Raw genomic sequence first — 21,202 nt, forward strand, 5'->3', positions numbered from 1 at the left:
CATTGCAAGTTGTACTTTGGGGAAGAAACACACTGGTGCACCAGTTTCAGGAAAACTTCCACACTTGCACCCTTCAGTTGCACGATCTCAACCAGGGGTGCGAGTGTGTGGCGTGTCCCGATTCTCAAGTGCAGAAGTCGATCACGCCCCTTTTGCACCCTTGATCCGCACTTCACCAAGTCTGCACTGATGCGGATCCATTTCTGTGGGAGAAAAGGCTCAAGTGCCTTTTCAAAGGAAAGTAGCTCATTTTACGATGATTAGTTGATGCTCTGAATGTTGTAGACGAAGCAGCAATGAATGTAAATTTATTTCAAATAATTGATTGGTTGTTTGTTTGAAAGTTGTTAATAAAGTTTTTTTTTAATTAGCACAGCGTCCCAGCATGCGTTGCGGTCGATGACGCAAAGCTCCTTGACCCAATTTGGCAATTATTTGCACACTTGAATCCTTACTGCGCACTTCCTCCAAGTGCACTTCGCAGAAGACCGTAGGGCGCAGCGCGAGTATTTGGATTGGGCCTCAGACGGCAGGATTTAGGCTCTTACTTCCTGATATGTAGACATCTCTCCTCTGATTGGCTAACAGCAACACGACTTTACCACTGACTCTCTGCAACGTAGCTGTTTTATCTCCAAGCCTGGAGGAGTTCTGCTGTAGGGTGAAGTTCCTAATGCTAACAGTTAGCTTCTACTAGCTGAGACGTTCTTTGCTGCGGCTCTGCTAACTGCTAACTTCATTATGCAATAATAATACATTGTGCCCATTTCTTCCATTAATATATGTTTTTTTCATGCTTTTTATAAGTAACAAATCCTAAAAAGATGCTACTTGCCTGATCTCAATGCATCAGTTTGGCTAAGTGAAGAAAAATTCCTCTAAAGTTGAGATGAAAATGACCAGAGAGAAACACCAAAAACCCAGAAGTGTTTGATGCTTGCAGGAAATAATCTGTACTTCTTTATTAAGTTCACGAGCTGCTGTTTGAACGCTGTTCCAAGAGAAAATGGGAGCGCACACGACTAGCATCCAGAAGACGACCTGGAGGAGCGTCGTTCCTCATCACCCGCTAAAGCAAGTCTCATTGAGAGAATAAGAAACTAGCTGTGTGCTGCTCATTTCACAGAGGAGCGTTTCATCTCCTGTCTCGTTTGACACCTGCATGCGTTCCCTTGCTTTTGGGGTAGATTTGCAGCGTGGCAATACGTTCATGAAGAGTATCTGAGGAGAGAAATAGTGACAGCACGAGTAATGAATGTACCATTCAGTCCTAGAGTCACTACTATTCCGCTCACCAATGCAGCTTAGGAGGTTGTCCGAGGTGACGTCAGCAGGTTTGTCGACATCCTTTAAAGCTCCACGGATGCCAGCTGCCAGATCCTCCAGAGTTTTCTGAACAACCTTTTTATGATCTTCCAAAGAGCTTCCCAGCATCTTTAATTTCTCCAGGTGATACTGCAGCAAAGAAAAAAGTCTGAGGCCCTGTCCACACGTAGCCGGGGATCTGCCAAAACGTAGATATTTTTCTACGTTTTGGCCTGTCATCCACACGAAAACGGAGTTTTTTCACACGAAAACGGATCTTTTTAAAAACTCCGGCCAACGTGAAGATCTGCGTTTTCTCCGTTTTGGGTGTCTGCGTGTGGACAGACAAAACCGGAGTTTTAAGGTCCGCAACGTCACTTTCCGCGACAAAAAAATGCTGACATCACGTGTGCGACCTGTGTTTACACTAGCCGACAGCATGGATGCCTCGGAGCTGCGCTCGCTTTATCAATTGTCCAAGCGCTTTCTGCTTGTTTGTTTTTGCAAGAGGAATTACTGCTCCTTGCGGAAGACCACAGACGAAGGACGAGGTAGAGAACGGGGGAAGTACTGCCGCCTACAGGCATGGACGTAATTTTGGGGGGGGACAGGGGGGACATGTCCCCCCCACTTTTTCCAAAGTCAAGTTTTGACCCCTGCACTTTTTACCATCCAAAAACAATATTACGCTATATTAAATTGACACTGGTTGAGCTCTAGGACCAAGCAGAAAACAACCGTTTGTGTTGAAGCCTGTTCCCCATTAGAACATACTGTAAAGATACACCCCCCCCCCCCCCCGTGTCCCCCCCACTTCTAAAGTGAAAATTACGTCCTTGCCTACAGGTCTGGCATGTCCTTAACAACGTATTTATCCGGGTACGTGTGGACAGAGTTTTTCTTTTAAACGAGGTGGTGTGGATGCAAGTTTTTAGAGGGGCGGATATTCGTTTTAAAAAAAACCCGGCTACGTGTGGACTAGGCCTGAAAGTAGCAAAAATCCTCCTAAGTATTTACAGACAGTGCAGCTAAGTGGACGTGTTTAGTTTGAAACCCTGTTCCGTTGGCACAGGTCCAACAGTGGGACTCACCTCCAGATTCCCGGGCTGCCCACTGACATTTTCATTTTCTCGCTTCAACATCTGAATGTCTTTCTGTAGCAGGAACACATCTCAAATGAAGCAATCAGCCACTAAAGTCATGTCTGTGTTAACACACACACACACACACACACACACACACACACACACACACACACACACACACACACACACACACACACACACACACACACACACACACACACACACCTGGGTCTTTTTTATACTTTCTTCTATCATCCTGCGTTCTTCCTTCAGCCCACAGATGTATACATCCACGTAGCTGGACTGAGTCTCTGTATCCTGAGTGACAAACATCTCTGGGTCACCTCCGATGGCACCCAGCTGGTCGCTGGAGCTCAGCTCCTTCGTCTCCTGCTGCTCCGAGGCCTCTGTGACTGTTAGCAAATGTTTTAAAAGCTACTCAAACCGCACCCTAGTTGAAGAAGCAGCAGACCCCTAAACCTAGTTGCAACTACTGTGATAATTATGCATAATTCTTTTAAAGAGGCCCGTTGCTCATATTTTCAATAGGTTTGTGGTGGTCTCTAAAAAGATTGAATGCCTTGTAAGTCGTACTCTGGGGAAGGAAAACACACGTGCACCAGTTTCAGGAACTAGAAAGGTCTCAAATCAGAGGAGAGATCAGACGGCAGGTTTTGGAGTAGTGTTGTCAAAAAAATCGATACCTAGATATAAATCGATACTAAAAGTGGTATCTAAATGAGATATTCCATCCCTGTGGTATCGATATTATGGACTATTATACACAGCCTTCTTCAAGTACACCGACACGCACGACAGCCAGATGCCGTAAAGCAGCCTCCGCCTCCCAGACAAACAGAAGAAGACGACGCCGCATGGCTACATTGCAATTTCCCACACGAGTTGTCTCCAATCCAAGTTTTGTCTGCCAAATAAATAAACAAAAACATAAACAGCGAATTCGGGAGGTGCTTCACAGCCCAACTTAATTAGCATACCAAGTCCGACACGTAGTTGTATATTCACGCTTATGTGCTTAAAGGAAACTCCCGTTTATTGCAACCCGGACTTAATTTCTAGCATGCAGTACGTTTGTTTACTCAAGCTGACAACTTTGGTGCTACTTGGATTCCCCGGGGTATTTAGATCCATCGGCGAATCGCCGTCAGTGTATACCCATATAACGGGTGCGGACGGGCACCCATGGTGCAGCCTCGAAATAAGATTATCTGCACCAAAACATCTTCATGTGGAAAGGTTTTGTTAGGAATCATTAACGTGATTCCCCTGTTCGTTTGGAGCGAGTCTGGGATTTCTAGGTGTAAACAGACTAGCTGCGGCTAATTAACCGGCGCGTTTAATGACGTCATGCCGTGCGCCAGTCTGTTTTTTTATTAAGATTACCGGTAGATGTACCTTTGTCCTACTGTGGAGAAATCCGTTTTCTCCCTTTATTGACCAACAGAGTTGTTCAAAAGTACAGAACAAAACATATGGCGTTACATCTTATGACAAAAATGCACCTTAAACAGAGTTTAAGCAGCAAAACATCACTCTGCAAATAGTGTATATATAGTGAGACAATTCATGATTTAAAGTGTTAACTTTCGCCAGTTTTTGTGTGCACGTTTTAAAAAATGCTGATACTTGAAAGGTTTAAGCACTTTATACACTTAATTCTTAACATTTAATTTTTGCAATATAAATTGAGGAATGTTATTTTTTGAATAAACTTGTTCGATAAATGGGTGTTTTTAAATAGTATCGAATCGAGTTTGAAATTTTAGTATCGTGACAACCCTATTTTGGAGTCTTACTTCCTGATAGGTGGACATCTCTCCTCTGATTGGCTAACAGCAGCACAACTCTACCACTGACTCTCTGCAACGTTGATGTTTTATTTCCACTAATAACACGAGCCTGGAGGAGTTTTGCTGTGTGGTGGAGTTGCTAAAGCTAACGGTTAGCTTCTACTATCTGAGACATTCTCTGCTGTTTCCTGGACGCTAAACCAACAAGTCCATGAATGTTAGTGACAGTGTGACGTAGCTGTCAGGCTTTTCTAATCCTAGAGTTTCACCGTCTGTTTTCTCTCCGAAGCTAAAGCAGGAGATAGGTGTAGGAGACTATTTTATGTTCAGCCTGCATGAAACACTCAGAGTGACCCGTTAGAATCAGAAATAATCATTAAAAATGTTTTTTCAGTGAACTTTTAACTCTGCAACATCTGAGAGTTTTCCAACATGAACAACCTGCTTCAGGTCAAAGGTCAAACATCCTTGGGATTTTTTACTACAGAGCTGGAGTTGCGCTCCCATCATCACCATTCTGTGAGTTTCACGCCTTACGTAGCTCCAGGACAACATTTTCTTCCCTTCACACATAAAATCATCCCCAGGTTATTTTTGTCAACCGTAGAAATCTGCTTGGAAGCATTTTTGGTGACAAAAAGCCAAATCACCAACAAGTAAGCTTTTTATTTGCTAGATGGGCTAAACTTAACTTCTGTCATTGCTTTATGTTTGGGTTTTTTGATCAGTTTAACTTCGTGTGTTTACCTGGTTTTGCTGTCTCCTCGTGTGGAATACCCCGACACTTCCCTCCTATGAAAGTCTGCAGTTTAGCAGCACACTCTGTGCTAACCTTCAGTCGCTCTTTTGTGTTTTGGAAGTGAAACTTTTCTTCATCGATCCTCATCTTCAGCTTCAGCATTTGTCTCCTTTAAAAAAACACAAAAAAGTCTAAATTTCTCCAACTTTTGCACAGCTCTCACTAATAAACACAGACTTACATCTGGCTGGAAGCATCTAAAGCCTGCTCGGCTTGCAGCGTGGCCAGCTGCTGATCCAATTTCCTTTTGATTTGCAGTTTGGCTTCTACTTGCTTCCTCAGAAAAACTATTTCTTCATACTGAGCATGTTTTTTGCACAAGTCATTAAACTTTTGCGTTTCCTTTAAAACACAAACAAATAATTAGAGTTGGGAGTCAAACGAGTCACGGTTATTTCTCTAACCTGACATGTGTGTTTTTGGTCCGTGGGAGGAAACCAGAGAAAACCAAAGCATGCATGAAGAGAACATGCTGACTCTGTAGGTGGGACTCAACCCTGTGACCTTCTTGCTGTGAGGCAACAGTGCTACACATGTACCACCATGCAGTCCTCTTAAATAAAACACGTCCAGTGAAAAGCATGTTTGAATACTGAGGTTGTTAAAAACCTAGTTCCTGCTTTTAATATTCCAGATTGGGAAATGCATGTTTCAAATCTTCAGGGGCTCCACTTATATTTCTTCTTTTTTTAAAGGTGTGGAAAACAGTTTTTTAATAAATGCATTTGCAGCAGTCTCTAGTAGGAATGAATGCCTTTTAAGTCGTACTCTGGGGGGAAAAACCTTGAAGCACCTGGCTCAGCAGGTCTTGGAGTTTTATTTCCTGATATGTGGATATCTCTCCTCTGATTGGCTAACAGCAACATGACTTTACCACTGACTCTGTTTGCTCTGCAGCGTTGCTGTTTTATCTCCTCCAATAACACAAGCTGTGTGGTGGAGTTGCTAATGCTAATTGTTAGCAGAGACATTCTCTGCTGTTTGCTGGATGCTAAACCAACAACAGCCTTCCCCGTTGTGTGTTAAGATGGGTGAGTCCATGAGTGTTAATGGTGCGTTCCAGTTGTCCACTGTCATATTCTGTGTCCCTTTGTTCCCCAGCTCCTCCAGTTCCCACTCCAGGTTCTCCTTTTGTGCTCTCTTAGCACCCTCATGTGTCTGTTGTCTGCATTTCTGTTGTGTGTCTTAAGTTTTACCCCTGTTTTCTATCAGAAGCTACTGCAGGAGATAGGTGTAGGAGACTATTTTCATGTTCAGCCTGAATGAAACACTCAGAGTGACCCGTTAGAATCAGAAATTATCATTAAACAAATGATCCACACCTTTATCACAATGTATGCTGGTGATTATATTTTGGAAGAGTGGGTAGTAGAAAGGTAGAAAAGCAAGCTTTTACTGTAATATGATTTAACAAGTTAATAAAACCTAATGTTTGTTTTATTTACCATTTCCAGGCTCCTTAGAAGCACCTGCTTTCTGTTTTCGAGGGTGTTCTTCAAGTCCAAGTCCTTCGGGACGAGGATCCCCTCTTGAATCGTTCTTTCAGCATCACTTATCTAAAACCAGAAAGGAATTTCACAAAAGGTCTTAAAGTCTAAACGAACTCGTTCTCTTCTTTTGTTTCATTAGTACATATGTGTGCAGATTTAATAACTTTAGGAAATAATTTGTAAATGTGACAGAAAAACTTAATATCTAACTTTTATCTGCAGCTCCAAGAAGAAAACAGAAGACAACGAACTTTAGACCAGAGTCGACTCATTTTCTAAAATAAACCAATAAAATCGATCAAATGATGTTCCGTTTATGGTTGAGCTGGAAGCATTTCAAAATAAAACTGTGTTGTGCATTGATCGGCTCTACATAAACGTCTAACTTTGAAACGTTTGCTCCCAGCTGAAGATCGTATGATCTAAAAACCAGCAAAAAGAGGATGAAATGCCCTGAAGACGCACACTATGTGTAGGCTGCCAAGCCATCCCATAAATGTGAAAATCACCTCGCCTCTGACTCAGATCTCCGGGCAGGACCTTTACCTCTTTATCCAGAGGCAGAAGCTGCGCCTTCAGCCGCTCGACGATCTGCTCGGGCCCGGAGTTTTCCTCCAGCAACTTCCTGTATTCCTCCTCGAGGATCTTCTTTGCCATTTTGAAAACGCTAAGGTAAAGTCGCTTAAAAATGCTCTGTTACCATGGTAACATCGCCCCAGTGCATAACGAGAAACCATAGAAAGTATATATGTCGACGCGAGAAACCAGCAGTGTGTGTGTGTGTGCGTGCGAGCGTGCGTGTGTGTGTGAATTTGACTGTCTAAGAGGTATTTTATTCATTTTTTACATTTTCAAAACGTTTTGGCGCCTGATTTTTTATTGTTTTTCCATATTTAGCGAATATTTTTATCTCTTCTATTTATTACACACTTCAGCAAAATAACCTCCATGCCCACCTGTAGGACACAATCCTCTCAGCTCATATCTGATGGGTACCCAGAGACAAAATGATTATTATAGGATGTTGTAGCACCATATGACCGCTTGGGGGCAGAGCAGGACTGAACCAAATCAGTGTGGAAACTTGAAATGTATTAAATCGATTTGACCCCCTACCAGAGTCTTACTTCACTCCTACTTCCAGTTTGAAAATGCAACAAATGCTGTTGCCTGGCAGACTGAGAGGGTGGAGCCTTGTTTGAGTTGAGCAGCGCCTCGCCTGGGAAACAGACGAGAGCAGACGGACGCAGCAGGAGGAGTGGCTGAAAGCCGGCGTTTAAGTTGGACAGATTTCCCTACATGTAGCTCGCAGGCAGTGGCGGTTCTACATGGAATTACTCCCCGGGCGAGGAACCCTTTGTGCGCCCCCCCCCCCCCACCCCCACCCCCACCCACCGCCACACCACCCCACCTGCACGAACACACGCATGTTTTCTACAAACAGGCATGTTTTATTAGAACGACTATTGAACATTCATTTTTCTAAGTTGCACATATTTACATTAATTACTATGAAGTTGTCAGAATGTAAAGCAGTATACATTATATACTGTATCACAATATATAGAATCAAATATACAAAAACAAACAATAACTAAATATTAAGAATATATGAACATAATATATAATAAATATTCTAAATAGCAAAAATATTTCACACATAACAAACTAAAGATAATCACTACAGCATTGCACTTAGAACAGAAAACACAAACTAAAATTAAAACCTAACCTTGATGCAACGTCATCAATAATGTCATCATATGAAATCTGCTCCCCTACTGAGTGATTGATACTAATCAGAGCCAGGTGAGTGAGCCGCCCCTGAAACATAGGTGACCTCAGGTATGACTTGATCAAGTTTTGAAAAGCTCCTCTCAGCTTGAGCCACAGTGACTGGCAGAGCAGTCCAAAAGTTGGGGTAGATCTCCAATAGATCTTTATCATGATCTATAATATTTTAGAATGGCCTCTGAAATTGTAAGTTAAACTAACATAAAAAACTGTAGACTACCAAAAATGCCAATTTTTACAGAACAAATCATGTAAAAATAATCAGTGCAGGCATCTGCAATAAATAAACAGGATAGTTAGTGGTGACTGGGGAGTTTTCTTCTGCTTGTAGAGTTGTTTTATTTATTATTATGTGAACATGATCAACATGTTTTGTTGTTCAGGCAGGCCACAGGCTGCAGCGAGCATTTAACAAATCCTAGTTTGAATCAGTAAAAAACGATTCAATGAATTTTTTCGAACCATTTGAATATTCGTTTCAATATTTCAGCCCTATTAGCTCTGTTAGCAATTAGTTGACCGAATTTAACCGTTAAAATCCCAGTTACCTGGTTCAAAAAATTGAAAACATGCATCATCTCCTCTTTTCTTCCTGAATCGGGCACCTGGTGGTTTTAGCCTTTTTATGTTCATCTCTTCTGTTTGGCTCTTGACTCAATAAGTTTCCTTTAGTCAGGACTAAACAATTTGACCTCGATCGTTTTGTTTTTCCTTTTTTTATTTGGTCATTTCACACAATTCAGAAACACCTGAAAGAACGATAGGCCTGTGTTTATGATATTATGAATGAAATGTGCGTTAAATGGAAGAACATCAAGATGTGATTGACTTTAGCCATGTTAATACAGTTGATTCAGCCCCTAACCGCGCTTTTCATTTGGAAAGACGCAGAGGTGAATTCCCCCGCCACACCCCTCCCCTTCCTCTTCTTACACACACACGGAGCACGTGAACGTTCTCGGTCAGCAGGAGCGCCTGCAGCTGCAGGGGGCGCCAACTCGCTGTTTCCAATCCAGACACTGTCATATAACCGATAAGAGAAAACCTCGGTGCGGCGCAGATTTCTTTTTTTCTTTTTTCTTTTTACTCAGCGCCTGTGCGCCCCTTTTGTGTCATGAAAAAATGCCGCCCCGGGCAACTGCCCTGTCTGCCCGTGCCTAAAACCGCTACTGCTCGCAGGTGACCATGGATAAAGATATCGCGCTAGCGTTCATACTTGTTTAAATTTATTATTTTAATTCTGGTGCCTGTTAGCAACCGAAACACATCCTCACGTGCTTGTGGATATAATATATTGTATATGGAGATATGACTGTAATAATAAGTAAAGGTTATCAGCTGTGGGTTTAGTGTGTTCATAGGAAACGTGACAAAATAACACAAGTCACACTTCTCTTTATGGCCTATGTAGCTGTCATCAACGTTACATGATTTGCAGAATACATGTGACCAACTAACATTTCGCATTCCACCACCGGATCTTTGGATCAGAATTTGTGAACCAATCAGATTTTAGATCAGGTGAGAGCCAGGTGCTTCCCGTCACGCCTTGCTCCAAAGCCTGCGGCCGCCTTGATCTCACGAGGATGTCATTGCCTACGTATGCACGACGTCAGAGCAAGTCGGACACAAATCTAACCGGCATGCACCGAGCACCGGTGATCTAATCTGTGCAGAACTGGCTCATCTCGAACACGGCCAAATACACACAAACAGGCTCACAACGACATTGTGTCACCATAATGTACCAGTCAATGTCATTGTGTACCTCTTAGCCAATAGCGTTGGCAGATTTAATTTCAAATGCAGTGCAGAGCTTTTACCTGACCACGACACAACACTGACAGTTTTATGCCGAAGATTCAAATTTTAACTAAGATGCACTAAAGTGCCAAATTATTGACTACACGTGTCTACAGCACGATTAGACTCTCGCTTATATAGTTTATTAGAGAAAATAAGTTGATTTGGGGGTGACTTGCTTTACACACACAGGCCGTTTCTAGTACTAGACAAGCATGTTCTTTGCAAGGACACCGGAAAGTCTGTTCTACAGGGAACAGGAGGACGAGGACGACATTTAGAACAGAGCCGTACTCCGCTGTGTCCTGGCAACAAGCGCCACTTCTTGCTATGTTTAAAGAGCAAGTCACCCCCTACAAGAAACTTACTTCACTCCCACTTCATGTTTGAAAAATGCAACAAATGCTGTTGCTTGTCAGACCGAGAGGGCGGAGCCGATAACAAATACACACACACAGGCTCACAATGACATTATGACATCATAATGTACCAGATGACATCATAGCATACCTCGTAGCCAATAGCGGCGGCAGATTTAAATTCAAAAACAGTGCAGAATTTTTCCCTGACGATGGCGCAACACTGACAGTTTTAGGCAGAATATTTGAATTTTAACCAAGATGCACTGAACTGCCAAATTATTGACTAGACGTGTCTGTAGCATGATTAGACACTCCTTTATATAGTTTATCAGCAAAAAAAATTTGATTTGGGGGTGACTTGCTCTTTAAAAAAACGACCTTACATAAAAAAAATACAAGTCTATTTTGTTCCTTATATAACAACATAACAATGAAAGTGTAATTTGTATTACATTTGGCCCACTTTGATCAAAACAAATAAAATACTAGCATTTTTCGCGCTGTAATGAATAAATAAAGTTTATTTTTCATCAGAACAGCACTACGTTGCTTTTATTTTGATAGTGGGTTAGCTAATTAGAAGCAAAATTATAGTTTACACACAATTATTTACAGTGACAGACAACTTCATATTGTTTTATTTGTTTTTGTAATGTAAAACATTACAGTTATTAGCTTTTTCCTCTGACGTTCGGAGTTTAATGGTTTGCGACGCAATGCATTTTGGGAAACGTTGCTGTCCCAAGTCTGCAGAAGGATGCCTTGATGCATCCTCGATACAATGGGCGGAGCAAGAACACATCCGGGAACTTTGAGCGAACTTTCCATTATGCACGCTTAGGATTGGAACAGTCCTTGGGCCGTCGTTGATGACGTTTCACAAGGAAGTAAGTACACAAGTTCGGACAAGTATGCATATAGAGAAACGGCATTGTGACATCATATGATACCAGCTTACATCATAGTGGACCTCTTAGCCAATCGTGATGGCAGATTAAATTTCAAATGCAGTCCAGAGTTTTTATCTGAAGAGGACGCAACACTGACAGTTTTAGGTAGATAATTGAAATTGTAACTAAGATGCGCTAAAGTCCCAAATTCTTGACTACACGTGTCAACGGCACAATTAGACACTCATATATGTGGCAAGGTGGATAAACGAGGGCCCAGGCGGGATTCAATCCCCAGACTCCCGGGTGAGAGTCATACGCTCTAACCAGTCAGCCAAAGGGACATCCCCTTGGCCAAGTAGCCAGGGCGCATGATCAATCGGGACACTGTGACAGGACACTCACACTGTCACATATATCTATAGTTTATAAGCAAAAAAAAAAAAAAAAAAAAGATTCAGGGGTGACTTTAAGCCACTTTGATGTTTCTCCGTTTTATTTGAAAATTTGTGACAGAAAAAAATATATATAATATACACCTTCTTAAATAAAAAAAAAAGGTTTTGAATGTGAATGTTGGTTTAATTGTTTAGATAAAACACAGAACACAACAGAAAACTTGTTATTGTGGACATGCTATAACCATTATTAATGAAGCTTGTCAAACACACATCATACCAGCTGAGTTTCATCTAAAATTAAAGCAAAAACATTTGACCACATGTTGTTTGCTCTGAGTATTTGATCGCGTTTTAACAATCACTGTGCATCATCATTTGTCTTGTTAGCGTTGCAATATGAAATTTACAAAAACAACCTTTATATTATCCTAACAAACATTTGAGACACATTAAAGTAAATTTAGTAAAATATTGGTAAATTGACAAAGACATGTTGGCTGTGAGCAAATGATTACTTTTAAAAAATTAAAAGTAATTATTTTCTAAGTTATTTCAAACCAAGTTCCGGAGAAGCTTTTATTGTTTAAACCTCTCAGCGGAAGTTGATTGTGTTGTGTGACGTATATTGACGTAAGTCTTCAGGTTAGAGTTGGGCTCGCGCAGAGCTCACACGCTCCTCCGGTACCGGGAGGGAAACGGGTCACTGACAGAGAACCCCTCAGCCGACACGGCGCTAACCGGCACCGGAGCCTGCTTTATCGGTTCGACACCGAACAGAACCCGCCTGGAGGTTCGGACAAGGTTCGGTTTTTAGCTTAAATGGACTTCGGTGTGAAGAAGCCGACTGAGACGTTTAGGGTGAGTCAATGTTTGTTTAAAAAGCCGTAAACCAGTCTCAAAGTTTTACATCTTAACTCCTGTTTTTAGTTTTAATTTGTAAATATTTAATTAGCTCTGTTTCCTGTTGAGGTCCAGCAGGTGAATAAACTCCCCAGACTACAAAAACAACCCATTACATAGAAAATGACCTCTTGTTTGGTTATTTCTACGTAATTTGGTTGTATTTTTAGATCTTATATAACTAATAATGAAGTCAAGTCAGTTTTTCTGACTTCCTAAGCCTTTTATTTTTACAGTTGTATTATTTCTAATGAATACATTTAATCTTATTGCTACAAGTGGACATAAAGAGACAAAAGGTCTGACCCAAATTCATTTCCAGGCTATTATTTTAGAGATTTGTTTTTACATTATTTCTGAACTTTCTTTAAGTGTTTTAGAGAACAGAATCCAACTTCCCTCTATCAGAAATATCACGAGACCCCTGGAATGAGAGGTTTGTAGACCTTCCAGCCACTGCGTCGCTGGAATCAGATCTTACATTTTAAATTTTGATCCACCCTGTTGATGCTTGTGGTCAGCAGGTAGCTCCGAGTCTCCTAAGACCTGAAATCTTAGGGATTAATGTTTCAGATGTTGACTAGAGCTCCTCTCAGTTTGTGCGTCAGGGAAATTATGAACAAGTCTCCATCAGCTGTCTGAACTCTTATGTTGAGTCTAATGGGTGTAAGGAAGAGCAGCTGTTACAGAAGCTTACAGGTGTGTTGGTTTGAAGCAGCTCAGTCAGCATAAAGGGTTAAAAGGTCAAAGGTCCTGGCTCTGGCTAAATCCTCATTAAAGAGTGTTGTGTTGTTTTTAAGTAGGAGACTAATTATTTATTCCTAACTACACTTGACCTCTGCTAAGCTTCTAACGGGGTTTAATTTTTGGTTAACACATAAAAATGTATTTTGTTATTAAAATAGCTTCTGCCACAGTAAATTATAGGAAGTAAAGTGACCTTATTAACATATGCCTGTGGGAAAATAGGAAGCTTACACTTCAGAACAACTGAAGCCAGGGCATAATCGGATATTAGTGGATTCACACAGCAACACTTTTTAAAGTTTTTATGTCTGACGTCAGAAGATGGACAGGCTACAAGTGGCTCAAACACAGCAGGACTCCTTTGCTGCAGCACAGAACATAAACTCCTTCAGTGTCGACTTTCCATCCATCATAATCTCCCATTCCCACTCAGCTTTGGGACATGGTGCATGATCCTGCTGGAAGTAGCATGGGCCCATGTTGTCATAAAGGGATGGACATGGTCAGCAGCAGTAGTCAGGCAGGCTGCGGCGTTTAAACCAGCCTCAGGTGGTTCTGAGGCGAGAACACCCCCATCACCATTACACCATCAGCACCAGGCTGAAGCAGCGATACGAGGCCGAATGGATCCACGCGTTCATGTTGGTGACACAAAATACTGACCCGACTGAAATCCAGACTCATCAGACCAGGAAAGGTTCTGGTCCAGTTCTGGTGATCCTGTGGGAGTTGTAGCCTTGGTTTCCTGTTCTTGGCTGACAGAGGAGACACCTGGTGTGGTCTTCTGCTGCTGGAGTCCATCTGGAGCAGCTGCTGAGGTTCTGCTGACCATGTTAGGACCCAGAGCTGATATGAGCTGCTGTTGCATCTAGAACCAGCCAGACCAGTCTCTGTAAGCCCTGGAGATGGTTGTGGGACAAAATCCCAGTAGCTTACACCAGCCCGTTTGGTACCAGCAACCATGACACGTCCAAAGTCCTTTAAAGTCTTCATTCTGATTTTGGGTTTGGACTTGAGTAAATCTTTTTCTCCACGTGTGGAAACCTGAACGTGTCGAGGCGCTGCCATGCGATTGGCTGATAACAACTAGTTTAACAGGCGTACCTTAGAGTATGGTTAACGTTTGTGTTTTTTTTTAGATTTTAAAATCATTCATGATGGAAAAATAATAAAATTATTGTTCTTTCTGATTTTGTGTTCAAAGTATTTTGTTCCAGGAATTTTAAGGTCAGATTTTTGTACTTTAAGTGGAAGATTTCCGTCAATCACCCCAGAAACATTTGACAGTGGCTTTAAGATTTGAATTAGTTCTATTTGACAGATATTATTTGGTAGTTCTCGTAGTCAAATATCATTCGGCATTTTGTCAGAGGCTCTTTGTCTGTTTTTAAATCGTAATTACTCCGAACCCTTTCAGCAGTCGACTGGAATTTCTGTTAGCTTCCATCTTCTCTTGCTGCTCTGCAGCCGGCCGCCGAGATGCTAATCTCAGATCGTTTCGTGCTGGTGCTTGCTGCTCATGCGGGTGTTTGCTGCTTATCGGTGCTGTGGTGCCTGTAGGGCAAAGAAAAATGTAACTGCAGAAGCTGTCACTTCCTGGAATAAGCGTTTGACTTAAAAGGTTCTGTGACTGCATATATCAGCCCAGAGGGGAAGCAGCAGGACAAAAATACACCAGGGGGCCAGGCGTCACTATCACTGACGGGCCAGATGGGCTGCTGTCAGATGAGAAAGGCAAGACTGAGTTTCAGCATGTCAGGATTTTCCAAAGGCTGGAAACTAGTTTATGTGGCTTCATTGTACAGACATCCAAACATAAGGCTTGTTTTAAGCAAATAATGTTATTTCTGATTATTTCCAACATTCCAGTATACAGATTATGTCCAACCTGCTGACTAAACCTGTTGAAAAATGTATAAAATTGGATCCGAGTGTAGGATCCTACAGCCTTTAGCCGGTTTTATACCCTCTTTCAGAATTTCAAGCCAGAATTAAGTTTAGTTTTGAAATAAATCTTTGAAATTAGGTTTCGTTGAAGGAAAAACTAACTTGAGAACAAGTTGCTGAATTTAAAACCACATTTACCTTGTTGTTAAAAATGGGAAGCTTGGGGCGTCTAATATACTATACCAAACATTCTGTGCCATCTTTGCTTTCCTATGTAATTCAGTAATGTTGTAATCGCCACAGAGAAACAGCTTAGTCTGAGAAAGGCTGGAATAATAATTCATGAGCGTAGACACACACCCTTAAGTTACATGTCCCAACCCACTTCAACATCGACAATATATAAACATTTGACTTGACACGGTAATGCTAACCGCTGAACAACGCTAGCCCGGCTAATGCTAGTCTTAGCTACTGGTAAATGTCAGCTTCTCTGAAAAACTCATTTTAAATCATTATTCCTGATTCTAACGGGTCACTCTGAGTTTTTCATGCAGGCTGAAAAGGAAAATAGTCTCCTACACCTATCTCCTAAGGTCTACTCCAAGGTACTGGAGAGGAGGGTCCGATCGATAGTTGAATCTCAGATTGAGGAGGAGCAATGTGGTTTTCGTCCTGGCCGTGGAACTGTGGACCAGCTCTAGACCCTTGCAAGGGTGATGGAGGGGGCATGGGAGTTTGCCCAACCAATCCACATGTGCTTTGTGGATTTGGAGAAGGCTTATGACCGTGTCCCCAGGGGCACCCTGTGGGGGACGCTCCAGGAGTATGGGGTGGGTGGCTCTCTGTTAAGGGCCATTCAGTCCCTTTACCAGAGGAGCGTGAGTTTGGTCCGCATAGCCGGTAGTAAGTCGGACCTGTTCCCAGTGAGGGTTGGACTCCGCCAGGGCTGCCCTTTGTCACCGGTTCTGTTCATCACTTTTATGGACAGAATTTCTAGACGCAGCCGTGGTGTGGAGTGTGTCGAGTTTGGTGGCAGGAGAATCTCGTCTCTGCTTTTTGCGGATGATGTGGTCCTCCTAGCTTCATCCAGCTCTGACCTTCAGCTCTTGCTGGGTAGGTTCGCGGCCGAATGTGAAGCGGCTGGGATGAGGATCAGCACCTCCAAATCTGAGACCATGGTTCTCGACCGGAAAAGGGTGGCTTGCCACCTCCGGGTCGGGGGAGAGGTCCTACCTCAAGTGGAGGAGTTTAAGTATCTCGGGGTCTTGTTCACGAGTGAGGGTAGGAGGGATCGGGAGATCGACAGGCGGATTGGTTCGGCGTCTGCAGTGATGCGGACACTGAGCCGATCTGTCGTGGTGAAGAGGGAGCTGAGCCAGAAAGCCAGGCTCTCGATTTACCGGTCGATCTACGTCCCAATCCTCACCTATGGTCATGAGCTTTGGGTAATGACCGAAAGAACGAGATCGCGGATACAAGCGGCCGAAATGAGTTTCCTCCGTAGGGTGGCCGGGCTCAGCCTTAGAGATAGGGTGAGGAGCTCGGACATTCGGGAGGGACTCGGAGTAGAACCGCTGATCCTCCGGATCGAAAGGAGCCAGTTGAGGTGGTTTGGGCATCTGGTCAGGATGCCTCCTGGACGCCTCCCTGGGGAGGTGTTTCGGGCATGTCCTGCCGGCAGAAGGCCCCCGGGTCGACCCAGGACACGTTGGAGAGGTTACATCTCCAATCGGGTCCGGGAACGCCTTGGGGTCCTGCCGGAGGAGCTGGTGGACAAGGCCGGGGAGAGGACGGCCTGGAGCTCCCTAGTTGGGATGCTGCCCCCGCGACCCGGACCCGGATAAGCGGAGGAAGACGAGACGAGACGAGACCTATCTCCTGCATTAGCTTCTGATGGTGGAACTGTAGGATTAGAAAAGCCTGACAGATCTACATCACAATGTCACAACATCCGTGGACTCACCCATCTTGAGTCGAGGCGGGGAAGGCTGTTGTTGGTTTAGCATCCAAAAGACAGCAGAGAACGTCTCGGCTATTAGAAGGTAACTGTTAGCATTAGCAGCTCCACCACACAGCAGAACTCCTCCAGGCTCATCAGAGTTGCAGAGCAAACAGAGTCAGTGCTGGAGTCATCTTGTTGTTAGCCAATCAGAGGGGAGATGTCCACATATCAGGAAATGAGACTCCAGATACTACTGTCTTAGCTCAACTCTGATTTGGCTTATTTTATAGTTCCTAACAAGGCGTTCATTCCTACTAGAGATCACTGTAAATTAATTAAGATTTGAGTGAAGTTGACAAAGAATCGACAAAGATTGTCGGAGCACACGTAATGTTCCAGGATGTACTTGGAATATCCAGACTTTGAATGACTTCCAGAATCCATTGGTGTAAACCGGCCAATCAGCACACAGCTCATTTAATATACATATCCTGGCTAACTGGGCTGGATAAAACAGTATTTTCATTGTAGGGCTTTATTATAGGGTTGTGTCTGGCCCTTTATCAGGTCTCCTGGGTCATTTTGAGCCCCAACAAAGTTTCACAACAGTTTCCAATTGTAAGTAATAGAACGTTATTCTAGGACCTCTTTAAGCAGTTTTCATTTTTGTAAATGTTGTTTTTCAGCTTAAAAGTTTAAATTAAACTCGGTCAAAATCAGTAGCTTTATTTTGTTAAAACACTTATAATTTAGTGTACATGTCAGGTTTAAATGGTCCTTTATTGTCCTAAAGGTCGGTGGTTTCAGTTCTGGTCATTTGAGCTGACTTCAGGAAATGTTGAGACCCTCGTAGTAAATTTAGCAAAAGCTAGCAAACTGAGAACGGTCACCGCAGGGGACTAATTCCTTTTATCATAGCGCTCCAGGACACTCCAAATCCTCGTCCGTATACTTGAGTCTTAAACCAACCTGAAGTCTAGACAGACTCTAAAGCTGCGGTAAAATATCCCAATCACCAAGTCATTTGTAGAAGATGTTCAAACACGTTTTGTTTTGTTTTTTTACCCTAAAGCCTCATTAAACCCGCTGTAATTTCGTCATCCAGTTGCTGTAGTGCACACGCACTCGGTGGTGTTTAATGTCACAACTGCTGGCGAGTTGGAGGTGTAATCCAAGCCCAAACTTCTGCAGTGCTGCGAGGATTAAAGGTTTGATTTCAGGGCTGGCATGAACCAATTAAAGCTTCTTTCAGCACAAGCAAACATATGGCGTCAAAGCCGGGCAGCACTAATCTGCGTTGGAAGACTTCACTCAACCACGAGACTCTAGAAACGTCCCATTTTTGTCTCCATATGACTCTATAATGACGAGAGGGCGAATACGACCACAGATCTGATAACATGGGTCTTTGAAATCAATCCAAAGTGCTTTTTTAAAATTATTTTTACTTCTCCTTCATTTAAAAACTATAAATGCATCTGTCAAATCTTTCCTTTTATCGTTATTTATGGGCTCTCAGGTCTTGATGTTAACCTTTGTACCAAACGTGACAATCAGCTCCTTAATTGTAAAACTTTGTGATCTGATAAACCCCTAAAAGGAATCATTTAATCTGGACCCTGAGCTGATTGGTTCGTGCATGCAGACGTTGTGATGTCACTCCCTTTACATGTATGAGACGTCTGAGAGGTGGAATTCGTTCAGAGACCTTGGAGGCAGAGTTTATTGGGCTTTCATGGTTTGTAGAAGCAGTTCTTCTCAGAGCAGAGCGGAGAACGTTCATGTTTTTAAGTCCAGGCTCAAGACCCGTCTTTTTAGGTTAGCTTTTATCTAAATATTTACTACAGTTTCATTTCTCGTTTGACATGATTATATTTTATTGCTTACTTTGCATGTTTTATATGATTATATTTTAGCACAGTTTTATTATTTAATATTATTATTTTACTGTCTATATGATTTTATTTATTACTTATTTTCTAACTTTTGTCATTTATATTAGCTCTTTTATTATATTTTTACTCATTTTAATCCAGTGTTTCCTCTGTAGGGGCCCTCTGCCCCGGGAGCAGTGGTCGACTGTAGCTTCTTGGGCGCTCTACAGGTGGGAGTCTATGCTCCCCCTCCACTGAGCGCCCTGACTTAGTGTGGAAGACCTGATGCTGCCGGGGCAGACGGCTCCTCTGATGGCGTTTCCTTGCCTTACCTCACTCATTTGGACTCAGCCAAATATAATTTTTACTTGTGTGTGTGTGTGTGTGCTTGCATATGTCTGTTAATGTTTTTAACCTGTTATGGGAATCTGGGGTCATTTTGTAAAGCACTTTGAGTAGCACTTTGTTTGAAAAGCGCTTTATAAATAAGTCTGATTGATTGATTGAGTTCTTCTGTTTCTGAGCTTTTTGGTGCGTTAGCTGCTGTGTATTTTAGTTTTTACCCTTGAAAGAAAACACCTTTGCATGAGTCAGGAGCGGTTTTCATTCCTTTAACTTGTGTCTGTGTGACGTTTTAGTCTCATTCATCTGATGCTAGCATGCCTCATCCTACTCCCTTGCTCTTGTGAACTCTATTTCGATCATCAGAGACGAGCAGGAAAACGTCCGTGTCGTTGGAAGGGAGATTCTGAGCTCACGCATAAAGAAATCCCGACATGGTTTTAATGATTATCTTAATTTTTGTTTTAATAGATTAAATAAACAAATAAATTAATAGTTAATTTGATGATAATGATAAAATAAATAATATAATTTTAAATATTTGCAAGATTTTTCCTTTAGAGTCTTAGCGATGGCACTAATTAACACTAATTAACCCATCAGAGGTTATTTTTGCCCTCTTGTTTTTTCATGCGTAGTTTGAAACCGTACTTAGTTAAAATGAAATGCGTCCACGAAACCAGAAGCAGAAAAACATTTCCGTGCTGGTCTACCATCTGCATGTCTGCGATGGGAGTCGGTCCCCATTAGAGCTCCTTATCTGGGTGTGTCTGCTTCAGCTGGGCATCAGTTTCATCTTGTTTAGACTAAAAAAAGATTCTCCACCAGGAAAGCTTTCAGCAGTGCAGCTTTTCTTTCAGTCCTCTTTTTATTTTTGAAAAACCTGAAGGTTCGTAACAGAAGCTTGCAAATTTACTGCATTTTTGCACCAATGAGGCACTGAAACAACCGGTCACATATTTATAACAAAAGAAAACATCACATGTTTGGCCCAGAAGTGCCTGTTTCAGCACAGAGAACTCAGCTGGAGGAGAAAGTAGCTTCGGACGACAGGATTTGGAGTCTTATTTCCTGATACTTGGACATCTCTGATTGGCTAACAGCTAGGGTTGTCACGATGTTAAAATTTCAAACTTGATTCGATACTTGAACAAAACTCGATACTCGATTTCGATACTATTTAAAAACACCAATTTATTGAACAAGTTTATTCAAAAAATAACATTCCTCAATTTATATTGCAAAAATTAAATGTTAAGAATTAAGTGTATAAAGTGCTTAAACCTTTCAAGTATCAGCATTTTTTAAAACGTGCATACAAAAACTGGTGAAAGTTAACACTTTAAATCATGAGTTGTCTCACTATATATACACTATTTGCAGAGTGATGTTTTGCTGCTTAAACTCTGTTTAAGGTGCATTTTTGTCATAAGATGTAATGCCATATGTTTTGTTCTGTACTTTTGAACAACTCTGTTGGTCAATAAAGGGAGAAAACAAATTTCTCCACAGTAGGACAAAGGTACATCTACCGGTAATCTTAATAAAAACAGATTGGCGCACGGCAGTGACGTCATTAAAAGCGCCGGTTAGATTAGCCGCAGCTAGTCTGTTCACGCCTAGAAATCCCAGACTCGCTCCAAACGAACAGGGGAATCACGTTAATGATTCCTAACAAAACCTTTCGACATTGAGATGTTTTGGTGCAGATAATGTCTTATTTCGAGGCGGCACCATGGGTGCCCGTCCGCACCCGTTATATGGATA

General features: G+C 42.2%; 2 protein-coding genes across 9 annotated transcripts in view; one reads left to right on the forward strand and one right to left on the reverse strand.

Annotated features, from left to right (window-relative positions):
• Positions 1-950: 950 nt before the first annotated feature.
• LOC107389206 (M protein, serotype 2.1) lies at positions 951-7,147 on the reverse strand. The gene is made up of 8 exons (XM_054733682.2): positions 7,037-7,147; positions 6,446-6,556; positions 5,182-5,342; positions 4,949-5,109; positions 2,616-2,803; positions 2,397-2,459; positions 1,296-1,455; positions 951-1,221 (listed from the first exon to the last, which is right to left on the reverse strand). Exons 1-8 carry the CDS (start codon positions 7,145-7,147, stop codon positions 1,136-1,138), a joined length of 1,041 nt encoding a protein of 346 aa, XP_054589657.2. The 3' UTR covers positions 951-1,135.
• Positions 7,043-21,202, forward strand: part of mical2b (microtubule associated monooxygenase, calponin and LIM domain containing 2b) — a 78,207-nt gene continuing 64,047 nt past the window's right edge. For 7 of the 8 annotated variants that reach the window (XM_070550522.1, XM_070550526.1, XM_070550524.1 and 4 more), the window contains exon 1: positions 12,389-12,598. The gene's annotated coding sequence lies outside the window, so the exon portion shown is untranslated. Of the gene's footprint in view, positions 7,163-12,388; positions 12,599-21,202 lie in introns of those variants that run through there. The other variant, XM_070550523.1, reaches the window with a different exon arrangement.

Source organism: Nothobranchius furzeri, chromosome 4 (assembly GCF_043380555.1).
Source record: "Nothobranchius furzeri strain GRZ-AD chromosome 4, NfurGRZ-RIMD1, whole genome shotgun sequence".
Taxonomy (NCBI): domain Eukaryota; kingdom Metazoa; phylum Chordata; class Actinopteri; order Cyprinodontiformes; family Nothobranchiidae; genus Nothobranchius; species Nothobranchius furzeri.

Excerpts from the sequence above, each read along its gene's own strand:
- LOC107389206 (XM_054733682.2), bottom strand. The coding sequence starts at position 7,147 with ATGGCAAAGAAGATCCTCGAGGAGGAATACAGGAAGTTGCTGGAGGAA. Across the intron at positions 5,110-5,181 it reads TTAGATGCTTCCAGCCAGAT|GAGACAAATGCTGAAGCTGA; the intron begins GTAAGTCTGTGT and ends GTTTTTTTAAAG. Across the intron at positions 1,222-1,295 it reads CAACCTCCTAAGCTGCATTG|ATACTCTTCATGAACGTATT; the intron begins GTGAGCGGAATA and ends TTCTCTCCTCAG.